Source organism: Hippoglossus hippoglossus, chromosome 13 (assembly GCF_009819705.1).
Source record: "Hippoglossus hippoglossus isolate fHipHip1 chromosome 13, fHipHip1.pri, whole genome shotgun sequence".
Lineage (NCBI taxonomy): Eukaryota > Metazoa > Chordata > Actinopteri > Pleuronectiformes > Pleuronectidae > Hippoglossus > Hippoglossus hippoglossus.
In genome coordinates, this window is record NC_047163.1 from 8,905,699 (window position 1) to 8,930,284 (window position 24,586).

Below are 24,586 nucleotides of genomic sequence, written 5' to 3' on the forward strand. Positions count from 1 at the left end.
TTATGCGTGCTTCACATTGTAACCTCCTCATCCCCCGAGGTGCTCCAGGTTTGCTCTTAACTCTCAATAAAACAGCAGAAGCCATGAAAGGTAAGCTGTCTTTTATGAGTGGGCCCAGATACAAGCCTCCTGGTTATTTTCCTCTCAGCGTGCGCGGCTTTATACAGAACATGAGATGGGACTGCTGACTGCACCGTGCGGGTGTCTCACATAACAATTAAAAACAGATCACTGCAGTGAGAATCCTGACTCCAAAGAAATCTGCGTGTTATTGCTCTGGGTACGAGTCCTAATCACATCTTCCTTCTTTTCTTTTTTCCTCACAGCTCTTTTCATGCCAATATCCAACGAAAGTCAGCATCAGGAAAAACGTTTTAGTTTCACTGCGACACTCTGCCTTTCTATTGTGTTACTCAAGTGTAAATAATCAGGAGATTTTATGAGGTCAAAGGTAAAACTATGTGCACTCAGTGGTGAAGCATGTTTAATGCTGATATCACGCTGATTTAATATGACAGAGGTTAATGAGGTAAATGCAGAGGCTAATATTCAAACATCACCATTAGTGTCAAATGCAATATTTTATCTGCTGCCGTTTTCCAGTGCATATAAACTAATTATACTTCTTTAAAAAGCCAGTTTGGTTGTTATCCGATCTTTTGAGAATGAGGATGAAATATTACAATAAAAATCATCATGATTTAAGAATATATCAAATAAACTTTAAGGAGAAAAAGTTATATTGTGTGACCACAGTTAAAAATGTGAGAGAAAAAATCTATTTAAAAAAAGAAAACACAATCGAATATAATAAACTTAGGGTTATGTTTTTTTTAATTTTGTATATCTGCAAACATAAAGGACAGAAAATGTTTATTGACCAACAGATACATTTTTCGGGTTATAATCAAAATAATATAACTTTATTCTCCAAATATTGCATAGTTCTTTTCTCAAATTAATAGAAATGCCCCCCGCTCAATTTTGTATTCATTTTTGTAATAATGTGACTTTGAACATTGGCCCAAATACTACACCCCTAACCATAACCCACCCAAACCTACTATTAATAATAATTCTAGAAAGTTTTGTAAAAATAGTTTCTTAAATTGTTAATGTGAGGTTTTCCTCTGTGTAGGAGCAGAACAGACAAGGAGCATAATCCTGTTTTCATATGATGGAGGCACTTTCATCACATGCACCACTGGTTACACGCTTTACTTTCTCCATGGTGTTTAAATGCATATCTGCAGCGTGTGTGCACATACATTCACACCAGTGGGAACAAAGAGAAGAGTCATTCCTTTGCTCTGTTTCCACCTCCAGAAGTCAAGGATTAAAATACAACACCTCTGCTGTCAAAGCCAGACGCTGCGCAGCTTGTTAAATACTCAGTGTTGTCCTGCTCCATCAGGAGCCTGAGAGAGCTGAGGGCTGGTATCACAACCATCTATCTAATCTGTGTCTAGCAGAGAGCCTAGTTAATGGACCGGAGAGAGACAGTGACGTGCTCGCAGACAGATCCTGTTGTACACACATGGCTGTGCACAAGAGCCGAGGCCCCCAGACTGAGCTATTGACTGACTGATACAGACCCACAAGGTGTGTTACATGCATCAGTAGGCTACACCACTGACTTACATGGCTTTGCTTTCGGATGCTACCTCAGTAAATGCCTTCAAGTATAAATAATGGAACTTAAGTGGTGCAAATGCAATAAAAGGCTGCAGGTAGTGTGTGGGAAAAATGTTTCTAGATCTGGTCATTCATGCAAATACATGTATGAACAGTGCTTATTAGTGAGTTGCTTTGTAGATGCCTTGTGTAGCACAGCGCTCATGGGATGGATACAGTACCTTGAACCAGCAGACGGGTGGTGTGGAGCACTTCTCCCTGGTCACTGTAGGCTCGGCACGTGTACGCCCCTCTGTCATCTCTGGTGATGCCGAGGATGTTCAGACTGCCATCGTGCACCTGTGGTTAAATGTGCAGGAGACACTGATAAACACGAAGATAACGTTATAAACACATGTGCCGCATCGCATGTGCCAGGTTGTAAATGACAGTGGTGCAGGGAAGTGTTCAGATTAGAGCTTCGACAAATTGTTGACTAATCATTGATTGACAGAAAATCTAAATTTAACCGATTTCTATATGGTAAGAGTATGTATCCAGCTCGCCAAACTAGCAAGTAAACAGCTGTTATGCTAAAGTTGGCAATGTAGCATTAGCAAAAAGTTACACATAGTAAAGGTAAAAGTATATTGGTAATATTATCAAAAGTAAAAGTCTAGAAAAAAAAAGATATCATTAGATTCTTTTTAGTAATCTATCAATGTTGTAAACACGATTTTACTTGTTGGTTCAGGTAAATTACATTTCTGTAACTAATCGATTAATTATTTGTTTTAAAAAAAATGTAAAAAACAGTGAAAAATGCTTCCTTATTGTTTGTTTTGTCCAAATAAGCAAACCATAATATTGGGGAAACAACTATACGAGTTAATCAGTTATCAAAATAGTTGCAGATTCATTTTTGTCGACAAACAAATTAATTAATCGACTTACTCTTTTAGCGTTGAATGTATCCACTGTTTGGTTGTTAAAAACACAGGATATTTCACAAGCTCATTTTTGTGTGTACATGTTGTATATTAGCAAAGTAAATAGTTATTGCAGTTGACAATAATAGCAGAATAGAAATAAAAAATACTAAAATTAAAATATAGATTGAAGCAAGTTTTGAATTTGCAAAAAACAAATCAGACACTTAAAAATCATGAATGTGTCACATTTGAATCAACTCCAGGTCTGAATCCTGCATGTGGTAACCGTGGAAACGTCAAACTCCGGGTTGCTGCGCGCCTGCGTCCAGGCACTGATGAGAACCAATAAGTGGTGAAGAAACACATTAACCAAAGCTAATAGAAACACCCTCATAAATTATGCAACAGGTTTGCGAGAGGCTCTGTCCATTCAAGTCACACACAGCTGTAGTCTGTCCATTCATGCAGCCGAGGGAGAATCTGCTTCGCCTGCAGAATTATTCCTATTCATCTGTCCCTCAAGTGTTTTACAGCTTTTGGCAAACTTTATCATCGTCACTCACATTGTCTATCACAAGATAACACTTTGTGTATCACTGCCTCGGTACACAGGACGTGTGAGATGCTGAGAGCTCGCAGTGTAAACCAAACACTGACGTGTCCTGAAGTGTCAGTCGGAGGCTTGGACAGCCACTTGCATTGATTCAAAAGTTGGAGGAGGATAAATCAATAACAAATTGATTCAAATGATCATTACTTTAATCACACTTGCGCTGATTTGGCATATTTTCTGTTCCTGGGCAGCCTCCTTCATGTACCTGTAACTTTAACTGATCAGTCATTTGAGGCAAGTTGTTATGATAAATCACATATAATCATGATATGTCAAAATAAATGTCATTCTCATTGATTGCTGTTGACTTTCTATACAGAAATTCTTATATGTAGAACTGTAAATGTGTTTTGTGTCATTTGCGTGAATTTGATCTCTGGAGGTCTGATAGTGAACAAGCACGAACAAAGTTCACCCTCATTCATTTTCTATGGGACAAATCACTTAGCAAGGCATTGTGGGATTTCAGGTGGTGTGGGACTGACCAGTGATGTGAAAGAGAGGATGTAGGGAAATGAGAAGTGGTCCAGCCGACCAGGAATCAAACCGGGGACCTGGTTCTCAAGACATATATAGGCCTATGTGGTGCACACCCAAAGCAGTCAGCTATTGGGTCACAAGCTAATGAGCAAGGTACTTGTGATATTATGTGTGTATGGGAGTGAACCAATGGGTTTTTCTATTCACCTGAAATTGTTTTAATTTCTGATATTTCCTGGTGTGCAAGGTTTTCTCTCAAGTCAAAATATTTTTAACTAAGACGACTTTGAATCTAATCGTTTCTTTGCATAAAAAAACACATAGTGATGCTTCTTTTTTATGTTGCACCCAATCTATCAAAATCAGTCAACAGACGTAGTCCTGATTGTAGATGTACATTTTGCAGGATGCCACAACACACAATGGCCATCAATACACGCCGGGCTATGGTTGAACTTGATCCGAGGTGAAGGAGAGAAGATTAAAGAAAAGGAGGAAATCTGCAGGAGATGAGGAAAAAGGGACAGGAGCCGTATAGACGAGGTGGGATATGAGATGAAAGCAGAATCTCAATCTCTGTGACACATCCACAGAGACCGACAGGCGGTTTCTGAAACAGCAAGAGCTTTCTGTCGTTTTCCTGCTTGCCTTTTTTTTTTTTTTTTTTGTCTGTGATTTGCACTTTGGAGAAGAACCCTCATCATCTCCCCTCCTCCTTTTTGTCCTCTCCAGCACAACCGTTTTATTTAATATCGCAGTTTTGTAGCTGCTGCTCTGCATAACGACGTGAAGAGGGGAGGAGGATGAGCACTCCTCCTCCTCCTCCTCTCTAACCCTGTCTGTCACATTCCCCCTTTTCTCCCTGACGTCTCCATGGATCTGAGCATGCGGGTGAGCAAATAAACTCACACACACTCTCACCCCTCGTCTCTCCACATGAAGGAGCTTTCCCAGGTTTGATGTCTGGTAAACAGAAGAAAGCTGAAAAAAAAAAAAACTGAGCTGCTTTTCTAAATATTTTTTCAGAACCTCACGATGAAGCTAGTGAAGCGTGGCATTCGGCTCGCACCGATTTTCATCTTTAATGTAACATTTATATTAGCGCTAATGCAATATTGATGCAGGGGGATTAATAATGCATCAGAATGTTGTCTAATCATTTACTGAGGGGAAGACGGAGGCAGAGATACCAGAGGAGGGAAAAGGGAAAATTAAAAGGAAAAACGGGGGAAGATGCCGTTAACAGACACTCGCGTATGATCCTGTCACTTCCTGTTCACTGTATCACACAGGCAGCTGTTAAGATTTGATAGCGCCTGCAGCAGTCTGCCATATCAGTGACATAGTCCAACGTGGAGGCATGCAGGAAAGGAAGGAGGCGTCCACCTTTTAGAAAGTCCCACCTTTCAAAAACAATTACAAGCTGCATGAAAGACGCTCTTTAATGCTCTTATACTAGAATCAACAACCTGTTATGATTAAAGAAAACATTCTGGTTCTTTTTGTAATGAGCTGCTGTGATCTCACCTCGAGCTCCCTCACCTACGTACGACTGATTTCTTTCTCTTCCGTGATTGACTGACAACTCGACTCCCAGGTGGGAGCATGTTGCATTCAGTTGTCAGCTCCACGTGTAGGAGGACAGAGTGCTTGTGACGGTATATTGAGCAAACTGGAAGAAAAAGGGACATTTGCACTTTTTGTCTCAAGACGCAAAGGCCCGTGGCTGCAGTGCATCGTCATCTGTCGAAGTGATCGGTGAGTCTTAGTCATCGGCGCTGGAACGACGCGAGAAGTGTGTGATTCTGTGCGACTCACACCGTAATAAACTGATGTTTATTGTCGATGGTTTATGTAGCTGAGACGTCTCCCTGCTTTCAAACAGAGGCTGCAGCAGAAATATCTTCTCATGACATCAGGCTGCCTGCGTATGGGAGTTTATGCACAGGAATAAAAATCTGACATCGCCAGACAACAAGGAGACATGAGGTGCGCTTCCAGTAGTTCTTCTTAAAATTGTGTGATTCAACCTGTTTTTTTAACATTTAAGGGAACAGATCGCAGAGAAACAGGAGGAAGCTGAGTGACAGTGTAGTCCACAAGTCTGCAACTTTGAACTTCTTGCAGGTTAAAAAAACATTATTTCTCAAATATTACCATTAATCCTTGTAGATTCCTACATGTGAACATAAACTACAATTTATCATCATCTATGCCGAACATTTTCAAGACTATAGCATCTATTGACAAAACACTGGATATTTCTGCATCAAAACCAACATAATATCTGGATATTTGCCTGAGTGAGATACAGTCCATTACATACTTTGAGCACAGATGGACTCACTGGACGACGCCATCTGTGCACAAGCCCTGTGTCTATTTTTGCACACAATCATAAATCGGAATTATAGCCATTGTTTTGGTCTTACTGAATATTTTGCGTCGGTTGCGAGCTCCTCCCCCTCCCTAAGCCAGCTGATCATTGGTTTTGGGTTTCCCTGGGCAGAGCAGCTGAGCAGAGTGCTTCCCCCTTCCTTCGCCTCCACATACTGGGGCGGCGTCGCTGTGAATGAAGGCGGGGCTGTGGAGAAAGTGAAAAAGGGTAAGTTGTCAATACCACGATAAAAGCTTATGAAATTTAAACAGAAACAATAATCATACAATTGCATTAAAATGTGTTAAAGAGTTTCAGATTTCAGACTCTTTTGGATTTTCGACAATGTCCACCATTTTGGTCCAGACAGAAATATCCCAACAACCTGTTTTACCATTACATTTTCTACATCCAAGGTCCCCAAATGATAAATCCCAATGACTTTGATGATTTCGCAACTATTAATCTAGCGCCACCATGAGGAAAAAACTTGACTTCGTCCAATACTTTCCCAGCATCCTCAAGTTTTCTCAATTGGCAACCACAATAGCAAGCTACCACTCTGTGATCAGGTGGTAAACATGGTAAATATTATACCTGCAATATAATAACCTGCATGTTAGCATTGTGAGCGTGTTAGCATACTGATGCTCAAAGTATCGCTGTGCTGAAGTACACGCTCACACAGCTGCTAGCATGACTGTAGACGTGATATATATATATATATATATATATATATATATATGACTTATTTCTTAGTTCAAAACAACATAGAGGCCAATGTACACTTAATAAACTGCAACTCATAGTGCAGTCGAAAACATAAGTCTTGCAGAAATAATGTATAGAAAAAATATTTTGGAAAGGTGTTGATTCAACTGTACGGCTCATTTGGAGGAGTGCAGTCTGTGGTGCTGTCAATCTGTGTTATGAGAGGTGTGTACAATATTCTGTCAACAAATTCAGACTAAATATTCACACCTTGTTTAAGATACTTTACAAGATACATCCTTATATATGATCATTAATTAAACTGAACAATATAACCTTCTCAAGGTGACCGACCAAAATTCCTGATATTTCAGAAATTCCTCCGACCATCCAAAAGCCAGTCGTGACATCTGTGTGTGCACGACATGACAAGCGACGCACGATTTCAGTCCGCATTGAGGCGTGCGTCTAAGAAATCTGGTCAACACCTGCACGGTGTAGGCCCAGCTCAACTGGATAGAAACAACGGTGCTTGCAAAAAAGTAGATCAGATGTGTTGCCTCCACAGTTTTGTGTCCCGGCTGGACAGTGGGTGGTGACGATCTGCCATTTATTCTTCAAACCCTTAACAAGGCCACTTAGCGGCATCACTGAGTCTCCACCAACGGCCTCGGGGGAGCTCTTCATCTCCTCCTGCAGGCAAACAAGCTGCAGGTTCCTCAGCCGGCTGCTGTCTCAACATTATATTTTGATTATAAATAGTGGCACCGTGTTTAGTTAAAGAGAAAAGAAGGTGCCGCTATACAAGTGGGTCACTGCTCGCCGCTGGGCGCGCGGTGGCTGCTCACAAACACCTGGTACGGAGTCATCAAATCGCCCAATTAGCACATTTAGACATCTGCCTGTCCACACTGCACCCCCACTCATTACATTATATGATACATTACGTTAATGGAGAGCCTAATAAAATGCATGACTGGTTTATGTACCTCTCAACGACATATTTGATGGGTCAATGGTCACAGTCAACAGATCACGATGCTTCATTTGAGTTATTAGGAGGCGACTTAGTGCAGATGTCTCACTTTATGTTTGTGCTTTTATCCTAAGACATATATGTCTGAGCTGCTTCTACCTGCATCTAACTCATATGAGTCCATTGTAACTAAATATATTTACTCAAGTACTTCACTTAAGTACAGTTGTATGGTATTTATACTTATTATTTTAGTATTTCCCTTTTCTGCTACTTGCTACTTCGACACAACAATTCAGAATAGAATATTGTAATTTTTACTAGGCCACTACACTTCAAGTTCTTTTTTTGTTTTACATTTTGAATAAACAAATGTGTGCTGAGTTAAGTTTTATCAGAATGAACCAATTGTTACCGAGATTACAAAATATCAGAGTCTAGTTGTGACTCATATTTCAGATGTCTGTGAGTTGCAGTATTTCCCCTCTACACTTCCCACATGGTTTCATATAAATAACTGTTTGAGGCCCAAAAGGGTAAAATTATCTAATATTTCTAAAATAAACCCGAGACAGGGCGAATCAAGGGCGACTGGACGTGGTTGTAGATGATTGGAAATGTTTCACCTCTCTTCTTATCTGAAGCAGCCTCTTCAGGCGACTGAAGAAGCCTCTTGGACGAGAGGTGAATCGTCTTCAAGTATCTGTGACCAGGTCGCCCTTGATTCAACCTTTCTTAAACAACCATGACCTGGATGACTGAGAATCTTCACAGACATTTTTAAATATATGTTTGTCATATGTAAATAAAGCAAGGATTTGTAAAACATATTACAAAAAAAAAAAAATCTCATTAATTTCATTTCAAAATAAAGTGGCAGAATTTCGTCTTTTTTTTAACTTTTCTCTCCCATTAATCAACTCATGTCTCCTCAGAAGCATCTTATGATCCTCTGGACGGGACTTGACCACTGAACTAAACATCCTATTAGTATATAACAAAGATAAATTCAGCTACATCAGTTAAATTCTGTTCACACACTGACACAACAGTACTATTAATGCATACGGAGAAAAAGTATCATAATAAAAGTGCCCATTATGCAAAAATATAGAAATACATTTAAGATAATTAATACAATGTAAAGGAATTATCATTTTCAGATGTTGCATTTGAATTTAAATGTTGAAGCTGGGCTCAGTTTAGTTACTTTATTAAATGCTGGGTAGCCTGTGATTTTAAAGTCTTTATCTGACTAAACATTATGATTTATGACTTATTTTTATTATTAATCTTAAACTGAAATGTCCCTATACATTTTTCAAATTAATATAGTGCGGAGTAAAACGATAATATAGCAGCAGAAAATAGAAATACTCATGTTATACCTAAGTACTGTCGAGTACTTTTCCAGCACTGCTTTTACTTGAGGATCTGCCTATTTTGAGTGCCGTTGTTAATTCTAATTTAGATTTTGCTGCAGGGATTAAGCATCAGCTGACAGGAAATAGGTGGCACACGCGGCGTTGACGGCTGCAGGTACATTGGACAACCTGGGAGTTGTCTCACTTCGTCGGGTGCAGCTCATCACAGAAGAAGTATTGCTGTGGCTGAGAAACCTGGGAGTTGCTCCACAAAAAAAAGTAAGCTGAGCATCAAATTGTCGCCCTACTTACTGCAACTCTTCATCAATTATATGCATTAAGACATGCTTGAAGATGCTGCGCGCCCCCCCCCCCCCCCCGCTCCTCTCCCTGGACCACACAGCACTGCAGGTTTACATCGCTGTTATTTAATCAACAACTCGAGAGCTCCTGCATCATTTTATTCCCTCACTCGGTCGTTGTTTTCTTGTCTCTGCTCCTGAGAGAGGGCGGCTACATATAGGACACGTTTTCATTGATTTCTCATCATCAGCCTCAAACATTTCAGTGTAACTTCTTACAAAAGAAGGCACACAGGAGACGTTCCTTCCTCTTCTAATGTCAGAATACCCACAGTAGTCGCAACCACACTCCCATCCCCTCTTTCTTTCATGGCAGGATCAGGCTACGTCATATTTTTGTCACAACAGGTGAATATAGAGACTTGTCGTGACTTGGTCGACAGATATGAAGACATGTTGGATGCTGACTTATCACAAATTGCAGATTAACTTCACTGTTCCACTTTAACAAGTATGAATTATTTGGGTCATCCTCACTTAGTGAAGGTGAAGGTCTGTCTTTCTCTACTGAAGCAGGAAGTATTCAGCAGCACTGACACAAGACTGTGAAAATATTTCTTTCAAATTAAATAAAATTTTAATTAAATTGCATTGACAATCTTACTTAGGTCAAAGTAATTATAATCAGCAAAAATGTACCACACATATCAAAAGCTCAAAGTACTCAACAGAGATAAAAAGTCCCCTGTGACTATTGTTCTATAACATGTAATTATTATTACTCACGCAATGACACATACAACTGTTGTTCTCTATCTATTAACATGAGATTGCAAAATAATAATTATTTTCATTATGGGTTTATCTTCTAATGATATTTTTAGATTAACTGGTTGATTGGTTTGTTAAAAAAAATTATAATACAAAAAACCATCACACCACTACTATTGAAAAGTTTAAATCTCTAAATTGTTATGAAATAAATAAAATAAAATAAAAACAATTATAAGGAAACTAGTACATTTTCACGTTTTGCAAAGCCGGACCCACAGAATTATATCTCAGGATGTGTCTGTGCACTGTGACATCAGTGTCAGGTTTAGATACAGAATAAAACAAGCACACTTTTGACTTATAATGTTGAAACAGACTTGAAACTATATATTAAAGCTGTTGAATTAATATTAAAATGTTGCAGATTTGCCTAAGTAGGCCACACATTTGCTCTAATGGGATGAGATTTCATTCTATGTGAGCATTATTTAAATCTGCACCATAGGGTCCCATGTGGTCCTGAGGGCTCCACTTGTGGCCACATCGGGCCCATTAGTGAGGAATATACGGAGCTGCCGGACAAACGAGCTGACATTTGAGCCCCAACTGGGTCAACCAAATGGGACCTAAATGCCAGACCATCGGTAACCCAGTGACACAGTGGCAGGCTCTAATCTTTTATGTCTCAGCGTAGACGGTTAACGCGGCCGTGTGATGTTTATAGTTTTTGATCTCTGAAAAGGCTGCTGATGCTTGAAGAGTAAAGAGGAGAAGGAAGGACAGGGGAGACGAGAGTAAAGAGGAGAGGAGGAGATGGAGGGAGGGAGGGGAGAGAGAGAGAGAGAGAGAGAGTAGCCTTAGTGTCTTTTTCGGGCACAAGGCCTTGCCATCTGACACCTGCCACTGAGTGGGCATGAATTCCCTGTCCACTTGGCAGGAAGTGAAGGCCAGCAAACAGGAACTCAAAGGAGGAGTGTGTGCAAATACCAACGGCCAAAGGAAATGGGTGCCCTCAGTGTCTGTGAGCCGGCCAGACGAAAATGGCACCTGCTTCCCTCACAGGCAGCCATTTAGAGGACGACAGTAGCATAAAGTCTTATATATGAATTCCCCTGCTCCGTGCACGTCTAGACGCTGAAACAACTGCTGCTATTGATATTTCCACAAACGTCTGTCTTTTATTCAAATGACGCAGCCCAGAAAAACTCCATCTTTGCGAAAGTACGAGACGCACACTGCTGCAGCTCCTCCGCTGCACGCGTTAAATACATGAGGTCATCATTAAAAATGCCAAATACATACATGACACTCAGGGATATTATTAGTTCTGCTCCAGCCCGAAGAGCTCGGTGTCTGATGAAAGGCCTGACAGGAGTGAGAGCAGCAGAGGAGGGAGTTAAGAGAGAATACTGATGAGGCGGGCTACAGAGATGCAGTATGCCTACACAACAAGACATTCACACACACACACACACACACACACACACACACACACACACACACACACACACACACACACACACACACACACACACACACACACACACACACACACACACACACACACACACACACACACACACACACACACACACACACACACACACACACACACACACACACACACACCACCAGAGTGTGCAGGTGACACTTGGCGGCAGAGTACAACCTATTCACTCCCCAACTACAACTGCAACCAGCAGACAGAGATCTTATTTAGGAACACACACACACACACACACACACACACACACACACACACACACACACACACACACACACACACACACACACACACACACACACACACACACACACACACACACACACACACAGACCCACAATCAGACGCTCACATGTCAACCTTGATGTAATGCGCCACACGCAGAACAAATGTGCACAAGTAATTTGCAGTATGTGACCGACTAACACACCCCCGAACACACAATTGCACACAACAGAAAACATAATGTTCTGCATTGATAATAACCATTTATACAGATCAGCATTTTTTATTCCAAAGTGATTATGCGCTGCAATGGACTTTATAAATGGTTCCTTACGCAGTATTTTGCATACAGCGCGTTGTAATCATTATTCAAATACGAGAATCGCATCCATTGTCAAACATATGCATCAAATCGAATATGCATGAGTTTTTGCACAGCGCTCATAAGTTCAGACCAAAAATATACATGTGAATGAGCTTGACAGCCCTTTGCTCCCTGAAGTCTCTCTCTCTCTCTCTCTCTCTCTCTCTCTGACAACACAGAGGATTACAGCTTTCTGAAGTTAGAGACCTGTGAAGCTTCTTTTTATCAGGAAATATTCCAACACTCATGTTAAATGTTACAGACAGCGCAATTAAGACATGGAATAAAATGGCTTCACAAAACTAAACATATTACTACTGGACATGGATCTGCTGCATTTACTTTACTGCATCGTTGAAACCTGCACACAGAGAACCGTTGATTCGATTACATTTACTGCAGAACATAAGAAGCAGCTTAATATAATATGTGTCTGAAAAGCATTCTTTACATGAAACAGACACAGGGCTGAAACATTTACAACACAATGGTACCATTGTCTCTGTCACACTTTACACAGGATCGTCTGAGCCACTGGGGGCATTCCTGGGAAATGCAAAGGTGCAGTTTTTTCCCCCTTTCTTTTTCCGCCTGGTCATCAGTTTGATCGCTCTCAGACTATCACAGACGATCGCTGCCAAACGGCCAAGGGAAACAGGCCACAATCAATTTTCCTCTAACCAGACTCTCATCCTGTTTTACCCGAGGACTCATTGAAAAAGCTGCGGCACTGATCCGAAACAGCATCAATGAATCAACTGAATCTTTCCGCTCTAGATGTTTAATACTACACTTTAAGGAAATGTTGCACTAATTATTAAAATATAAATATGATGTTTAAGCATTATGACACATTACAAGGGAGTTCAAGTGGAAATATAGAATCGGTCAACAATTATATCTACAGTATGAAGCCAATAAGCCATGCAGTATTTTATATTATTGCTTAAATAGATTACTAATCTATTATCTGCTTATCTGTTTATACATTAGACAACACTTGTAGTTATAGTTGTTGACAAATATATTAATAGATATTAATAGTTGTAGTTAATCACAGCTACAAAAGCACAGTCACAATTTAAGCTAGAACCAAAGTTAGGATGAGAAACAGACATGGAAAATATCCCAGTATGAACATAAGTGTTTAATCTGAACTTCTGTTGCAGAAATAAAAATAGAATGGCACTTAGTGGAGTGCATTCCTCCGCCATCAGTTCCCTTATGAATCCACTTGTAAATTCACTAGATGCAGATTTTCATTTGGATCTGCACCAAATTATATATCAGATACTCATAGATATCAGGGCATTAAACACGCCTGATGTTTTTCATCAAGACCTATAAATTATTCTCTGAGAAATCAACCAAAATGTTGGAAAACACTCTCTCACACTTTTAAAGAAAGTGAAAATAACAAATCCTGGATCCGCCCCCTGATCCAGATCCGCACAAAAAAATGCTACGGTTTCTTACTTGGGTCATGACCCAGCCCTCCACAAAATTTCATGGAAAACTGTTGAGAAGTTTTTGGTGAATTCTGCTAACAAACGAACGGAGGTCAGTGAAAACACTACGTCCTTGGCCGAGGCCAAAAGTACAAGAAATTAAGCGTAATGTCAAAACTGAAATCCACTGATGTGTGCAGCACTGAAAGCTCTTTATCGAAGGGCTGAACATATGATTATCATCAGACCAGTTTGAACAAACACCAGATTACTACATATGGAGCTTACATATGTGACGCAGGTTCTTTTTTTTTTCGCTCTTTTTCCATTTATACCCACACACACACACACACACACACACACACATATATTCCCAGGTCAGAGCACAGCCTGTATGATCAAGTGACTCACCATTGACTGTGAGGTGCACCCAGCTGCCGTTGTGGAAGGTGTCGTACTGTTGCTCCAGCATCAGGACCCTGCACTCGTACCAGCCCTGGTCCTCCGAGCGCACTGGGTCGATCTGCAGGGAGGCCTTCCCATGCAGAGAGGCTCTACCTGCACATGAAGGGAAAGAGAAAATAATGACACCAGGACCAACCTCTACAGCACATATATATTTAGCGTTTTTTTTCTGCTTTTCAAGACAAATGCTCTTTTCTCAGCGATGGTCGGCTCCTCCATTGGAACTCACACCTTGTTGCTCTGCTGGTCACCACAGAGATCCATTATAGCAGATGGGGGCTAAGTGCTCCACTTCAACCGTTCTCTTTTCTTGCAGCATGAAACACAGTCACGTTTGCATCAACACCAGCCCATAAGTCATGGTGTAGTATTTTTTAACAGGATCCGGAAATTCTAAATAATTATTTAGCCAGTAAAGTGATTCAAAGGTCGTACAGTATATTCTTTCACTGAGAATTGTTTGTATAAGGATTACGCGCAACGTAATGTAAATCCCATGTTTTTCCCTCTCTCTGAAAATTCTCCATGAACACAGACTTTGAACTAGTAGTTATTAAAATAAGCACAAGCCCAAGGCAGAAAGTTCAAGTCGAGTGTGACAAACAAATCGTTTCTACCAACTTATTCCTGTTCAGGGAGAAAAGCCTTCCGCAGTTTGTCTAAGCACTTTAATGGAAGGCAGGGGGACGACTCGCTGACATTCAAGTCTCTACCAGAGAAAAAGAATCACCAACACTTAAATTCATATCTTCAGAGCCTTCATTCAACCTGACTAACAAGACTGTCGGAGAGAACTCAAATGGATTTCAAACTCTATACAGACTCTAGATACACCTCAAATGGTGTGACAGACTCGTCGCTAGCTAGCAGCTAAGCATAAGTAATTTACAAAATGCACTTCGGCTCACACGTATGGGCTGTTGTGATGTCACATGACATGAGCTCTCATTGGGCTCTTGGTCTTTTTAACTTTACAGACACACTAGAGGAAAGAAAGAAAGAAAAACACAATATGTCTTCTTAGTTTAAATAAGCCAATTTCCCAAAATATCAAACTAATCCTTTTTTTGTAGAACTGCAGCTTGTCGTTGATAAACGTTTTCTGTTTTAATTAAATTATCAACATGTATTGTGTAAGTTAGTCAGCTTCAGAGGTGCTGGTTGGAGGGCTTGGTTTTCTTTGGACAGCAGCAGACTGGCTGCTTCCCCTTGTTTCTACTCATTTTAACAAGTTAGGGTAACCAGCTGCCGGCTGTAGCTTAGTGAATAAACAGTTTGATTAACTTTAATAATGTTTCACCTCAAATGAACAAGAATCTGGCTCAAAGTGTTAATATTTACCTGCGAGCCATACACCTTCATCAGTATTTAAAAAGTTCAGTGAGCTTGTGGAGAGGGACCAGAACTCTCCTTCAGAAAAAAATCCTCCATTTCTTATAAAACTTCTCCATCCACGCCTCTTTCTACTTCAAGGCTGAGGATAAATTGGAATTCTAAAAGGAGGAAATCACCAGGGAAGAGAGAAGTTCTGGAAGCCAGGCCTGGTGAAATCTTCTGCTGCTAAGCTGCCTGTCTTCAAGCCTGCAGCCCGCTGCTCACATGGCTGCCTCTGACAGCCCGACAGACTAAAACACTCGCTTCTGCTCCGTCTGACGAGTGTTCTCGAATGAAGCATTTTCCCCCAACTTTGATGTGTAGATGTACTGTAAGCGCTGCTTCCTGTTACTTCAGACTGAGTGTCAGGCAAATATATTGATGCTGAGGGCGGGCTGAGTTGCTCCAGCAGCACTGTATATAAATGCGAGGGATAGATACCCCAACCCTGGGAGTGCTGCCATAGTTGGGGTAAGAACACTGATGTTTTTTTGTTAGCAGAAAATCAATGCAGCAGAGAGGAAGCGCGAGGGGAGTGGGGACTGCAGTCTTGCAGCAAAAAGGTAGCTTGTCTGTAAAAAGTCAGGTCTATTCTTGCCTGGGCATTGAAGTGCTGAGTGGGGTGGGTGGCGGCGTGAAGGGTAGGGATCAGCCTCCCATTTGTCAAGAAGCGAGAAGGTGCAGCTGTAAACGGAGTTAACGGCACTGTATCCACGTCAGGACCGCTCCCCCGGGCATACACCACTTACACAGTACAGGGTTCTGTCAAGTGTGAAAACAGACGAGCTAACACCTTGTTCAGATGACATCACGGGCTTTGTCAGGACGGGAAAGCTTCGCAAAGGAAAAACTAAAGAGCCAAAGTGACAGCAGAGTTGGCAGACACGGTGCGCTGCTGCAACTTTAAATGCCAAAGAGCTACGATTAGAAGAGGAAAAAAATATTCAAGAGTAGCACCACTGTCAATATTACATGAACACTAATGAACAAGCTAATTAAAATTAATAGCAGTTAAAAAATTTCTACACTTTTTCATCCTGTGGGACAAGACATTTTTACCTTGTCTTTACAGAAAAAATCATTTACAGGTTAAATAACAGAAACATGGTCACAGGCTATTTGCCAACTATTCCCTAATAATTTACTTTACTCTATAGTGAGCATTAAATTTAGATTTCAGTCACTTGTGAATCGTCTTTTCGCCCCATTACTTTACATTGCAATTTTCAAATATATAAAATATGAGGCATAGCCAAGCAAGACTGTTTACATGAAATAGTATGATTGTCTTTTTGTTTGTTTGGTTTCTTTGAGGGAGTTTGAATGGTTGCTTCATGTTGGCCCTGCGATATGCTGGCGACCTATCCAGGGTGTACCCCGCCTCTCCAGTTCAATGTCAGCTGTGATTGGCTCCCCTCGCAACCCTCATAGAAAAGGTAAATACATAATGGACGGCTAAATAAAGTCCAACTGAACGTTTGTGCCAAATTTGAGGTAATTCTTCAAAAGCAACCTTGAGAAAAATAATCTTCAAGAGGCATACATTGTGTTGTGAAATCCCAACAACATTAACCTTTGACCTTTGACCATCAAAATCTTAACACTGAGTCCGAGTGAACCTTTGTACAAAATCTGAAGAAATCCCTTCATGACATTCTTGAGATATCACGTTCACAAGAGTGGGACAGAGAAGCGAATGGAAGGACGACCTGAGAACACAAAGCCCTGGGCTGCAGCTCTCGCCAGCGCAGAGGGTGTAAAAACCTGGCATTTTACAACAATACCCGACATCCTCCTGAGTGCAAGTAGCGAAAGTGTCTCAGATCAGGATAAAAATACTCGCTGTGTACGCTATGATTTCCAACAGCATGTCCCAAAGCGGGAGAATCTGACACTAAAATTTCACAAACTGCACGTCTGAATTATTGAGCGCGCTTTTGCCTGAGTGGGCACCAAAATAGATGTTTTTAAATGTTGTAATTTCCATATAGCTGCAGGATAAACTGGCAAAACTATCCCGGATAGATTTTAGTCTGAGAGGAGAGACGGCGTGCACCATTTCTCATTTAGCAGTGAATTAGACTGGGAAATACACGACTGTAATAAATAGAAGATGTTTCCTCTTACATTTGGGTTTTATATTAAACTGTAGCCTTCTTAACAATTAGTGGGACTGTAAACCAAACAATGGTCATTGACTCAATCAAACTAACGCTGTAAGTAGATGGATTTAATATGCACCTAAATATAAATACAGTATTCATGGTAAATCTGCTTTTACTGTGGGAGTCACTGTGATTGTATAACAGCACAATTACTTTATCCTCTAACTGTTTTCATATTGAGTGATAACAGTTCATGGGAACAGCCAAAATGACATATTATGGATCTATTAAGCTCCTAAAAGAGCATTTCATAAGCCACAGTCCGGTGTCATTATCACACTGTCACCATGCACATGCAATCCCCGGGAACACACTTTAATTTCTGTAATGAGACTGACCATATTTGTGGTGCATCTGTTCACTGGTAATTCCTCAACGGTGGACCTGACGGCCAACGGCAGCGGCCCACTGCTCGCGCCCCAGTGAGCACAGAGGAGTGCGATGCTGTTTGAAAAGTGCCGGTCGCCTGTTCCCTGCTGTTAGTCAGGAGGTTAAAGTAAACAATGAAACGCTCCAGCAGCTCCAGAATCTACAGTGGCCACTTCAAAACCAAAAAGGAGGGTTCCCCAGACAGTGAGTCACTGCCATCAGGCTCCTCTGCAGCGATGACCTTGTGAGGAAACAGCCCACAGGGGAGGAATTTCAGCAAATTCAATATTATTCACACTCGATCCCTATTTTTAAATACAGCGAAATCTGTCATGTCCACATGACGCTGCCACTAGGAAGATGAATGCTCCAGCTTTTTAGACAAGCCGTGCTTTGCCTTTATCTCACAGTGTATTGCCGGGTCAGGCGGGGGTTTTGTGCTTGGTAAAGAGGTGCGAACAGAACGGGATAATTCTGACCTCGTTTCCAACAGCTCGCCATCTTGTCACAGACACTGAGGCAACATCAGAAGAACCAATTTCCTGCTGTAAGGAGTGTGAGCGAAGGCAGACGCAGACACACTGTCTGGGTCAGGAGACAGAGACTGGAAGCTTGTGTGATGCGGTGGCGAATGTGGTGAAAAACGCATCATTATTGTTATTAGGAACATTTAATGCTGCTATCGATCTTCTCATCGAAAAATATAAGCCGTTTACCAAAATGTACAACATGACGGCTCCCAAAAGTGATGCCAAAATGTCTTGATCGCCCCCTAATGGCTGGCTGCAGTCAGGTCATAAACCACGCCTCCTCAGTGGGTGGGTTATGGTCCAAAGTAAAGAGTCAAAGTGCACATCGAATGCATTTTTCTCAGAAATGGCCTCTGTCATTTAAAACACTCTATAGCTCCTTTTTTTCAACAGTTAAAATACTGAACACCATTTTGCTTTTGTCTGCAATTTCGAAAGAATCACTTCCAGTTAACATGACTCAGCAGTAGACACAGGTTTTAAATTGGCACTGATGGAAAATTCACACCTAGGTAAATGTGCTTATATCTTCTTTTTTTGGCAGTCTAGACACTGCACCTTTTTCAGCGTGACGTTATGACACGCATTGAACTCCTGGGTGTTAGAGCATAAATAGACAAGAAAGTGATTATTGTACTTATTGTTCTTACATCTTGGGAACAACATGCCATAGATTTTTAGTTTTATTCGTATCGGGCAAGATGCAACACGGCGAGTCAGTGAGGTGAGAGGGCTTCACAGTTTCCAGAGCATTCGTGACATTGAACATGAAAGAAATCAGCAATGCAAACTACTCTACTTGCAGTGGGAGGGGGAGTAAACTGCATTTGTTCTACTCTTTAAACTACAAGTCAAATAGTTTTGTGTTACTGAAGTTGTCATATTATCGCAGTACAAATATCACTGATCTACCAGACTGCATTAGCAGAGATGCTAGCAGAGTTAGAAATGCTGCAGATTTCATTGAAAAAACTGGCCTGCAGTTTCAGCACCATCCCGAATGTGTCTTCCCTCCGAATGGTACTTCAGCTGTTTGTGCTTTAAATACAAAGCATGGTGCAGTACACAGAGGTCTTTACTGTAAGTACTAAGAGAAAGACTTGGCCGTCTTTGCAGAGCGTGGCTGGTTATTGAGCTGCACTTTGTTCTGCTCTAACATGGCGATCGGGGGCCGTGCAGTGACATCTGCTGCGTCTGAGTGCATAGAGGGAAGCAAGTGTGTCTCAGCGAATTTACGACTGCATTGTACATACGTGCTTTACTGCACAGTCCAGGGATGATGCAGCTCAGAGTACATATATTACAGAGTCAATACAGTATTGTTAAAAGAAAACGTTAGGTGCAGTACATATAGAATGGAAATAAATCATGGACAGATTTGCTTTTATGAAGCTGTAGCCAACAGATTATTGGATTTTAATGGAAAAAGTTGATCGTCGAAACACTGTAAACACAACCCTGACATACACTCAGTTGCCAGAGACATATTTCTGTTCTGTAGTCTGCCCTGGATGCAACAATAGAAACACACACGTCAGTATAATGTAACACAATTCGCCTGCACTACAAACTGCATCGTCAAAATAGACCATACAGTTGAAACAACACCTCCTAAAAGAGAGTTTAAACAAAACCTGAACATAATAACCCAACTGTTGGATTAGATGTACGTCATAAACTGGCAACTGAGTGTAACTGTTTTAAGTTGGTGCAGTGATATTGTTGGCAAGTTGAATTAGTAACTGGATAATCTGTGCAGCTTGCAGATACAGAGCAACATTAGCCTTGGTTTGGAGTCTTGTTTCTGGCCACCTGGTGAATCTCTCAGTTTCTGGTCTCCTGAGGGGAAATAATGGCTCTTTAATGGTTAATGCTCCACTATGTTCACCAGCTAGACTCAAACTTTGCTTCTTTGCTGTTGGTTTCTGAACAGTCAGCTTATAGAAGAGACAGTTGCATGCTGTGGCCATACACTGAGCACTTGCTCATTGTGGGAACTGTTGGGTTTCTCTATAATTATATATGGTCTTGACCTTGCCATGTTAAGTGCTCTGAGATAATGTAAGTTATGATTTGGCACTATACAAATAAAATTGAATTGAAAAACTGCACTATGAGAGCAGTGACCCTGAACCAAAACGGTGCTGATGCAGCCAAAAGAACTAAAACAATGAACTGAGAGATGCTGTAAAGCTCTTCGGAGCTGGTGGGAACTGCAGAATTTAAATTTGTTTAAGTGTAAAAGCTCATAGGAGGCAAAAGAAAAAAGAAAACAAGCACTAATTTGAAATGTCCCCATTCACTATTAATCCATAGTTGAATACAATCAAAGCAAATCACAACACCTCTAAAATCTCATTCTCCTGACTGTAAACCAGTGAAAGTTATAAATTGCAGATTTAAACATGATTTAATATGAAAGTTACAATCTTTCACATTTGTGTATAGTTAATTCTATAGTAAGTTACACAGTACGTGGATTTTATATGTTTTAGTCCTCCTTTCTGTCCTATATAGCCTCTGTTTATCATTATGTACTGTCAAGGTCTGTTGTCAACTCCTGTGGGTCCTGTGGATTTACTGTACTTGCCAAATAAAAAGATCTTGGTCATGATTCATCTTAAAATGTGTCAGATAAAATCAGCTTTTCACAGCGTGTCTGTATTCTCTCAGAGCTTGTTTAGCCACACTTATCTTACCAGTATACTCTGGATCCACATGAGGAGGGTAGAAGCGGAAGTTGATGAAGAAGGGAATAGGCACTCCGAACTTGAACCACTCCACCACATAGGGCGGTTGCTGGCCGTCCAGGGGAGGGGACACGTCGCACCCCAGGATCACGCTCTCTCCAGCGCGAGCCGTCACAAACCGGGGCTCCTCTCTCACTGCGTGGGCACCTGGGACGAGAAGGAACACAGCTCTCAGTACAACCGAGGAATGTTAATGTTCACCTCCGAGGGGGCTGGAGTCTGACATGTACGACAACAAGGTGAAGGGAAATTCTTCTGCACACAAATCCTGCAGACAAAGCAGAAGAATCTAATTGTATTCGAGACATCCAAGACTAACTCACAAACAATAGTTGGGAGACAATTAAAGTGCCGCCCAATGGAATTAAAAGTACATTTTGCTTGAGATGCATTGAGCGCTCATGGCCCACAACAGGATATTTGTCCAGACTGCATGGTCACCGCACACACGAGTAAAACGCTCTCGCTTTCATCAGCTTTCCTCGTGGCTCCATCATCATCTGTCACCTGCATCTGTTGGTGAGTGTTTTGTGGCTGTGCCATACTGTACAATAAATGAGCTGCCAAAGGGTTCCATTGATCATCGCTGGCTGCTGCTCAGATGAGCTTTACTATGAGCACCACCAGAACTGGCGTTTAGCCACGAATGTCCAGGCGCGCTGCCGAGCGTTGACCTATCAGATGACTGAAAGGTCGGCATACCTGCCTCAGCAGAACTCTCACTCTGGGAATGGATTTTCTCCAGCTGCCACCCCCGCTTTCATTGAACCGACTGTATCTCCACCGTCAGAGCAAGCATGACTGCCCGCCTCCGCCCAGAGGGAAAATCGCTTCAGGGATCAAGAGACATGCTGACGTTTCACTCCAGAGGAACACCAGCTGAATAACGTAACGCTTTCATTAGCAGTATCATTTGCATTATCAGGGCACATTTTTACAGGAAGAACACACACGCTGGGAGTTGGAGGAATTACGGCCTCAAACGGCGTCGGTGTGACCGTCGGTAGCAGCGTTTCTCTGCTTCGCGTTCCGCCACCATCACTGTTGTGTGAAATGGAAATTTCATGACTGCGAGCCCTGTGCCTTTTCAACTGTATCCACTGAAATTAAGACCAAAATATTTTCACCCAGTTCTTCTGTCTGAAAAATAAAGCTTCCACTCCACCCGCCATATGCACAATCACTGAGGGATTGTGTTCACCAGTTTAATCTGCATTATCCTGTGACACAGTTAATCCACTTTACCCATTTTAACCAGCACAGATTCTGGACTGAAACAGGGCAGATTTAATGAAATTACACTTTGTAAAGTGGACATGTGGTTCGCCAGTTACAAGCCTCAGCCCTGGAATCTGCTTGTGGCTCCTCAGTAGTAAGAAGGTAAAAGCAGCTATGCTATGCTACTGTGAGCTCTAATGAGCCACACAGACCGAGTGAAGCACGTGCACGACTCGGTGAACCCCACATGAGCATTGAACAGCCGCTGTAGCTCGTCAGTAAAGACCAGCAGCAGAACACGAGAAGCTGCACGAATCTGAACACAAACGCAAAAGAGAATCAACTTCCAACCGACCCACAGTGAACGTTACAAGTGTAAAAGCTCATCGGAGGCAAATTGACAGCTACAAGCCACAGAGACAGTACATCAAAGAAAAAAACTACACTACAAGCACTAACTTGGAACATCTAAATCATACCGGTAATAAAGCAGCATTTTTCATTAGAATGAAGCTGGGGGGTGTGTGACACAGCGCAGCCTGTCAGGACGCATGAAGATTTCTCAGACTAAACGAGCGGGGAGTTGATTGTTGCTTCGAGCTTCTGCGGGCATGACGCTGCCCCGCAAACTGAACAAACCATGACCTTTTAATGCGCCTCTGCAGAAAACCTATCCCATGCAGTTATAAGCACAACAAATTCAGAAATCTGCTAAACTAATCCTTTCAGGCTTGCCAAAAGCCTGAAATTCACACCTGAGCACACTCCATTGCAGCCTCATTTATAACACCTTTAACAACGATTACAATAACCCCTCTCAAGCCATACGCTGATTGTGTTGACGCCAACATTATTTTAGACATTCTATTTAGAAAATAACTCCAAAAAATGTGATCGCTTAATTACAAACTGGAACTGGGTGCTGTGGCATATTGTGACGTCTTAGAGGAAAAGTTACACATTTCGGAAAACATGATTATTATCTTTGTCTTTGAAGCTAGAGCCCACCAGCACCTCTAAAGCCTTTTAATTGAGCGTTCTACCTCGATTGTCTACTTTGTATTTACTTTAATGACTTGAGATGCAGATTTGTTTTTTAACCTTTAGACAAAACCAGGCTGGCTGTTTCGCAATGTTTCCAGCCTTTATGCTTAGCTAGGCTAACTGTCTGCTGGGTGTTACTTCTTTTTACTGTTCAGACGTGAGATCATCAATCGTCTCATCTAATTCTTGGCAAAATTAGCAAAAATGCGCATTTCCTGAGATGTCAAACTTCTCCTACTTCTAAACCTGAGGAGAGTTGAACATTACAGCTTTAAATCTGATCATTTCAAAGCCTCTGTCAAATGCTAAAATGCAGTTCAAAAACTGATGAACTATTTGGGCAGCCGAGGTTACAGCAAGACTTTTAGTGAAATATTTACTGGACATTTTGGAAAAACATTTTTATCCCATCAAAAACCTATTTGCTGCAGACAGACCATGTTGACGGGCTTTGGTGGAGGAGGCCTTACGCACGGCCCAATACAAAAACATGATGCAAGTATGCAAGTCCAACAGTGAGACCAAGCAATAGAAACAGAGCTCAAACATACATCTCACACCTCCATATGAACTGGAAAGAAAATGAGTCTGGGTCCCACAGTTGCAGATTTTCAAGACTGGGGGCTTTGGATGACAAATTACAGCAGATACTGGGAATGTTGTTTGACTTAACATTTACTGTACGGGGTCCAGCTCTTGTGGATTTCAGAAGAAAAGGCCGCGCAGGCTCCCATCCATAATGAAACACACTGGACACATTGTTTGGTTTGAGTAAGTAGAGTCACTTGACATGAAACACAGGCTCAAACCCTGTGGCACAACAGTGACGGCGGCTGAAATCTATTGTTTTCTCTGCAGACAGTTCAGGTTGCAGACATTTAGCGGCTCAGGTTTCTCACTGGCATTATTCTTGGATCCTGGTGGCGAAGGAAGCACGTCTGAGATAGAGAAGAGACTTTTTAGAGACTCTTTAAAGACTGAAGATAA

The 24,586-nt window shown here is 41.5% G+C and overlaps 1 protein-coding gene across 3 annotated transcripts in view; it reads right to left on the reverse strand.

Moving 5' to 3' along the window:
* Window positions 1-24,586, reverse strand: part of igsf9ba (immunoglobulin superfamily, member 9Ba) — a 57,883-nt gene that overhangs the window by 21,154 nt on the left and 12,143 nt on the right. For all 3 annotated transcript variants that reach the window (XM_034603710.1, XM_034603711.1, XM_034603712.1), the window contains exons 2-5: window positions 21,287-21,484; window positions 14,096-14,242; window positions 6,072-6,223; window positions 1,857-1,974 (exon numbers count right to left, since the gene is read on the reverse strand). In XM_034603710.1, the coding sequence (XP_034459601.1) occupies window positions 1,857-1,974; window positions 6,072-6,223; window positions 14,096-14,242; window positions 21,287-21,484 (615 nt within the window). The remainder of the gene's footprint in view (window positions 1-1,856; window positions 1,975-6,071; window positions 6,224-14,095; window positions 14,243-21,286; window positions 21,485-24,586) is intronic.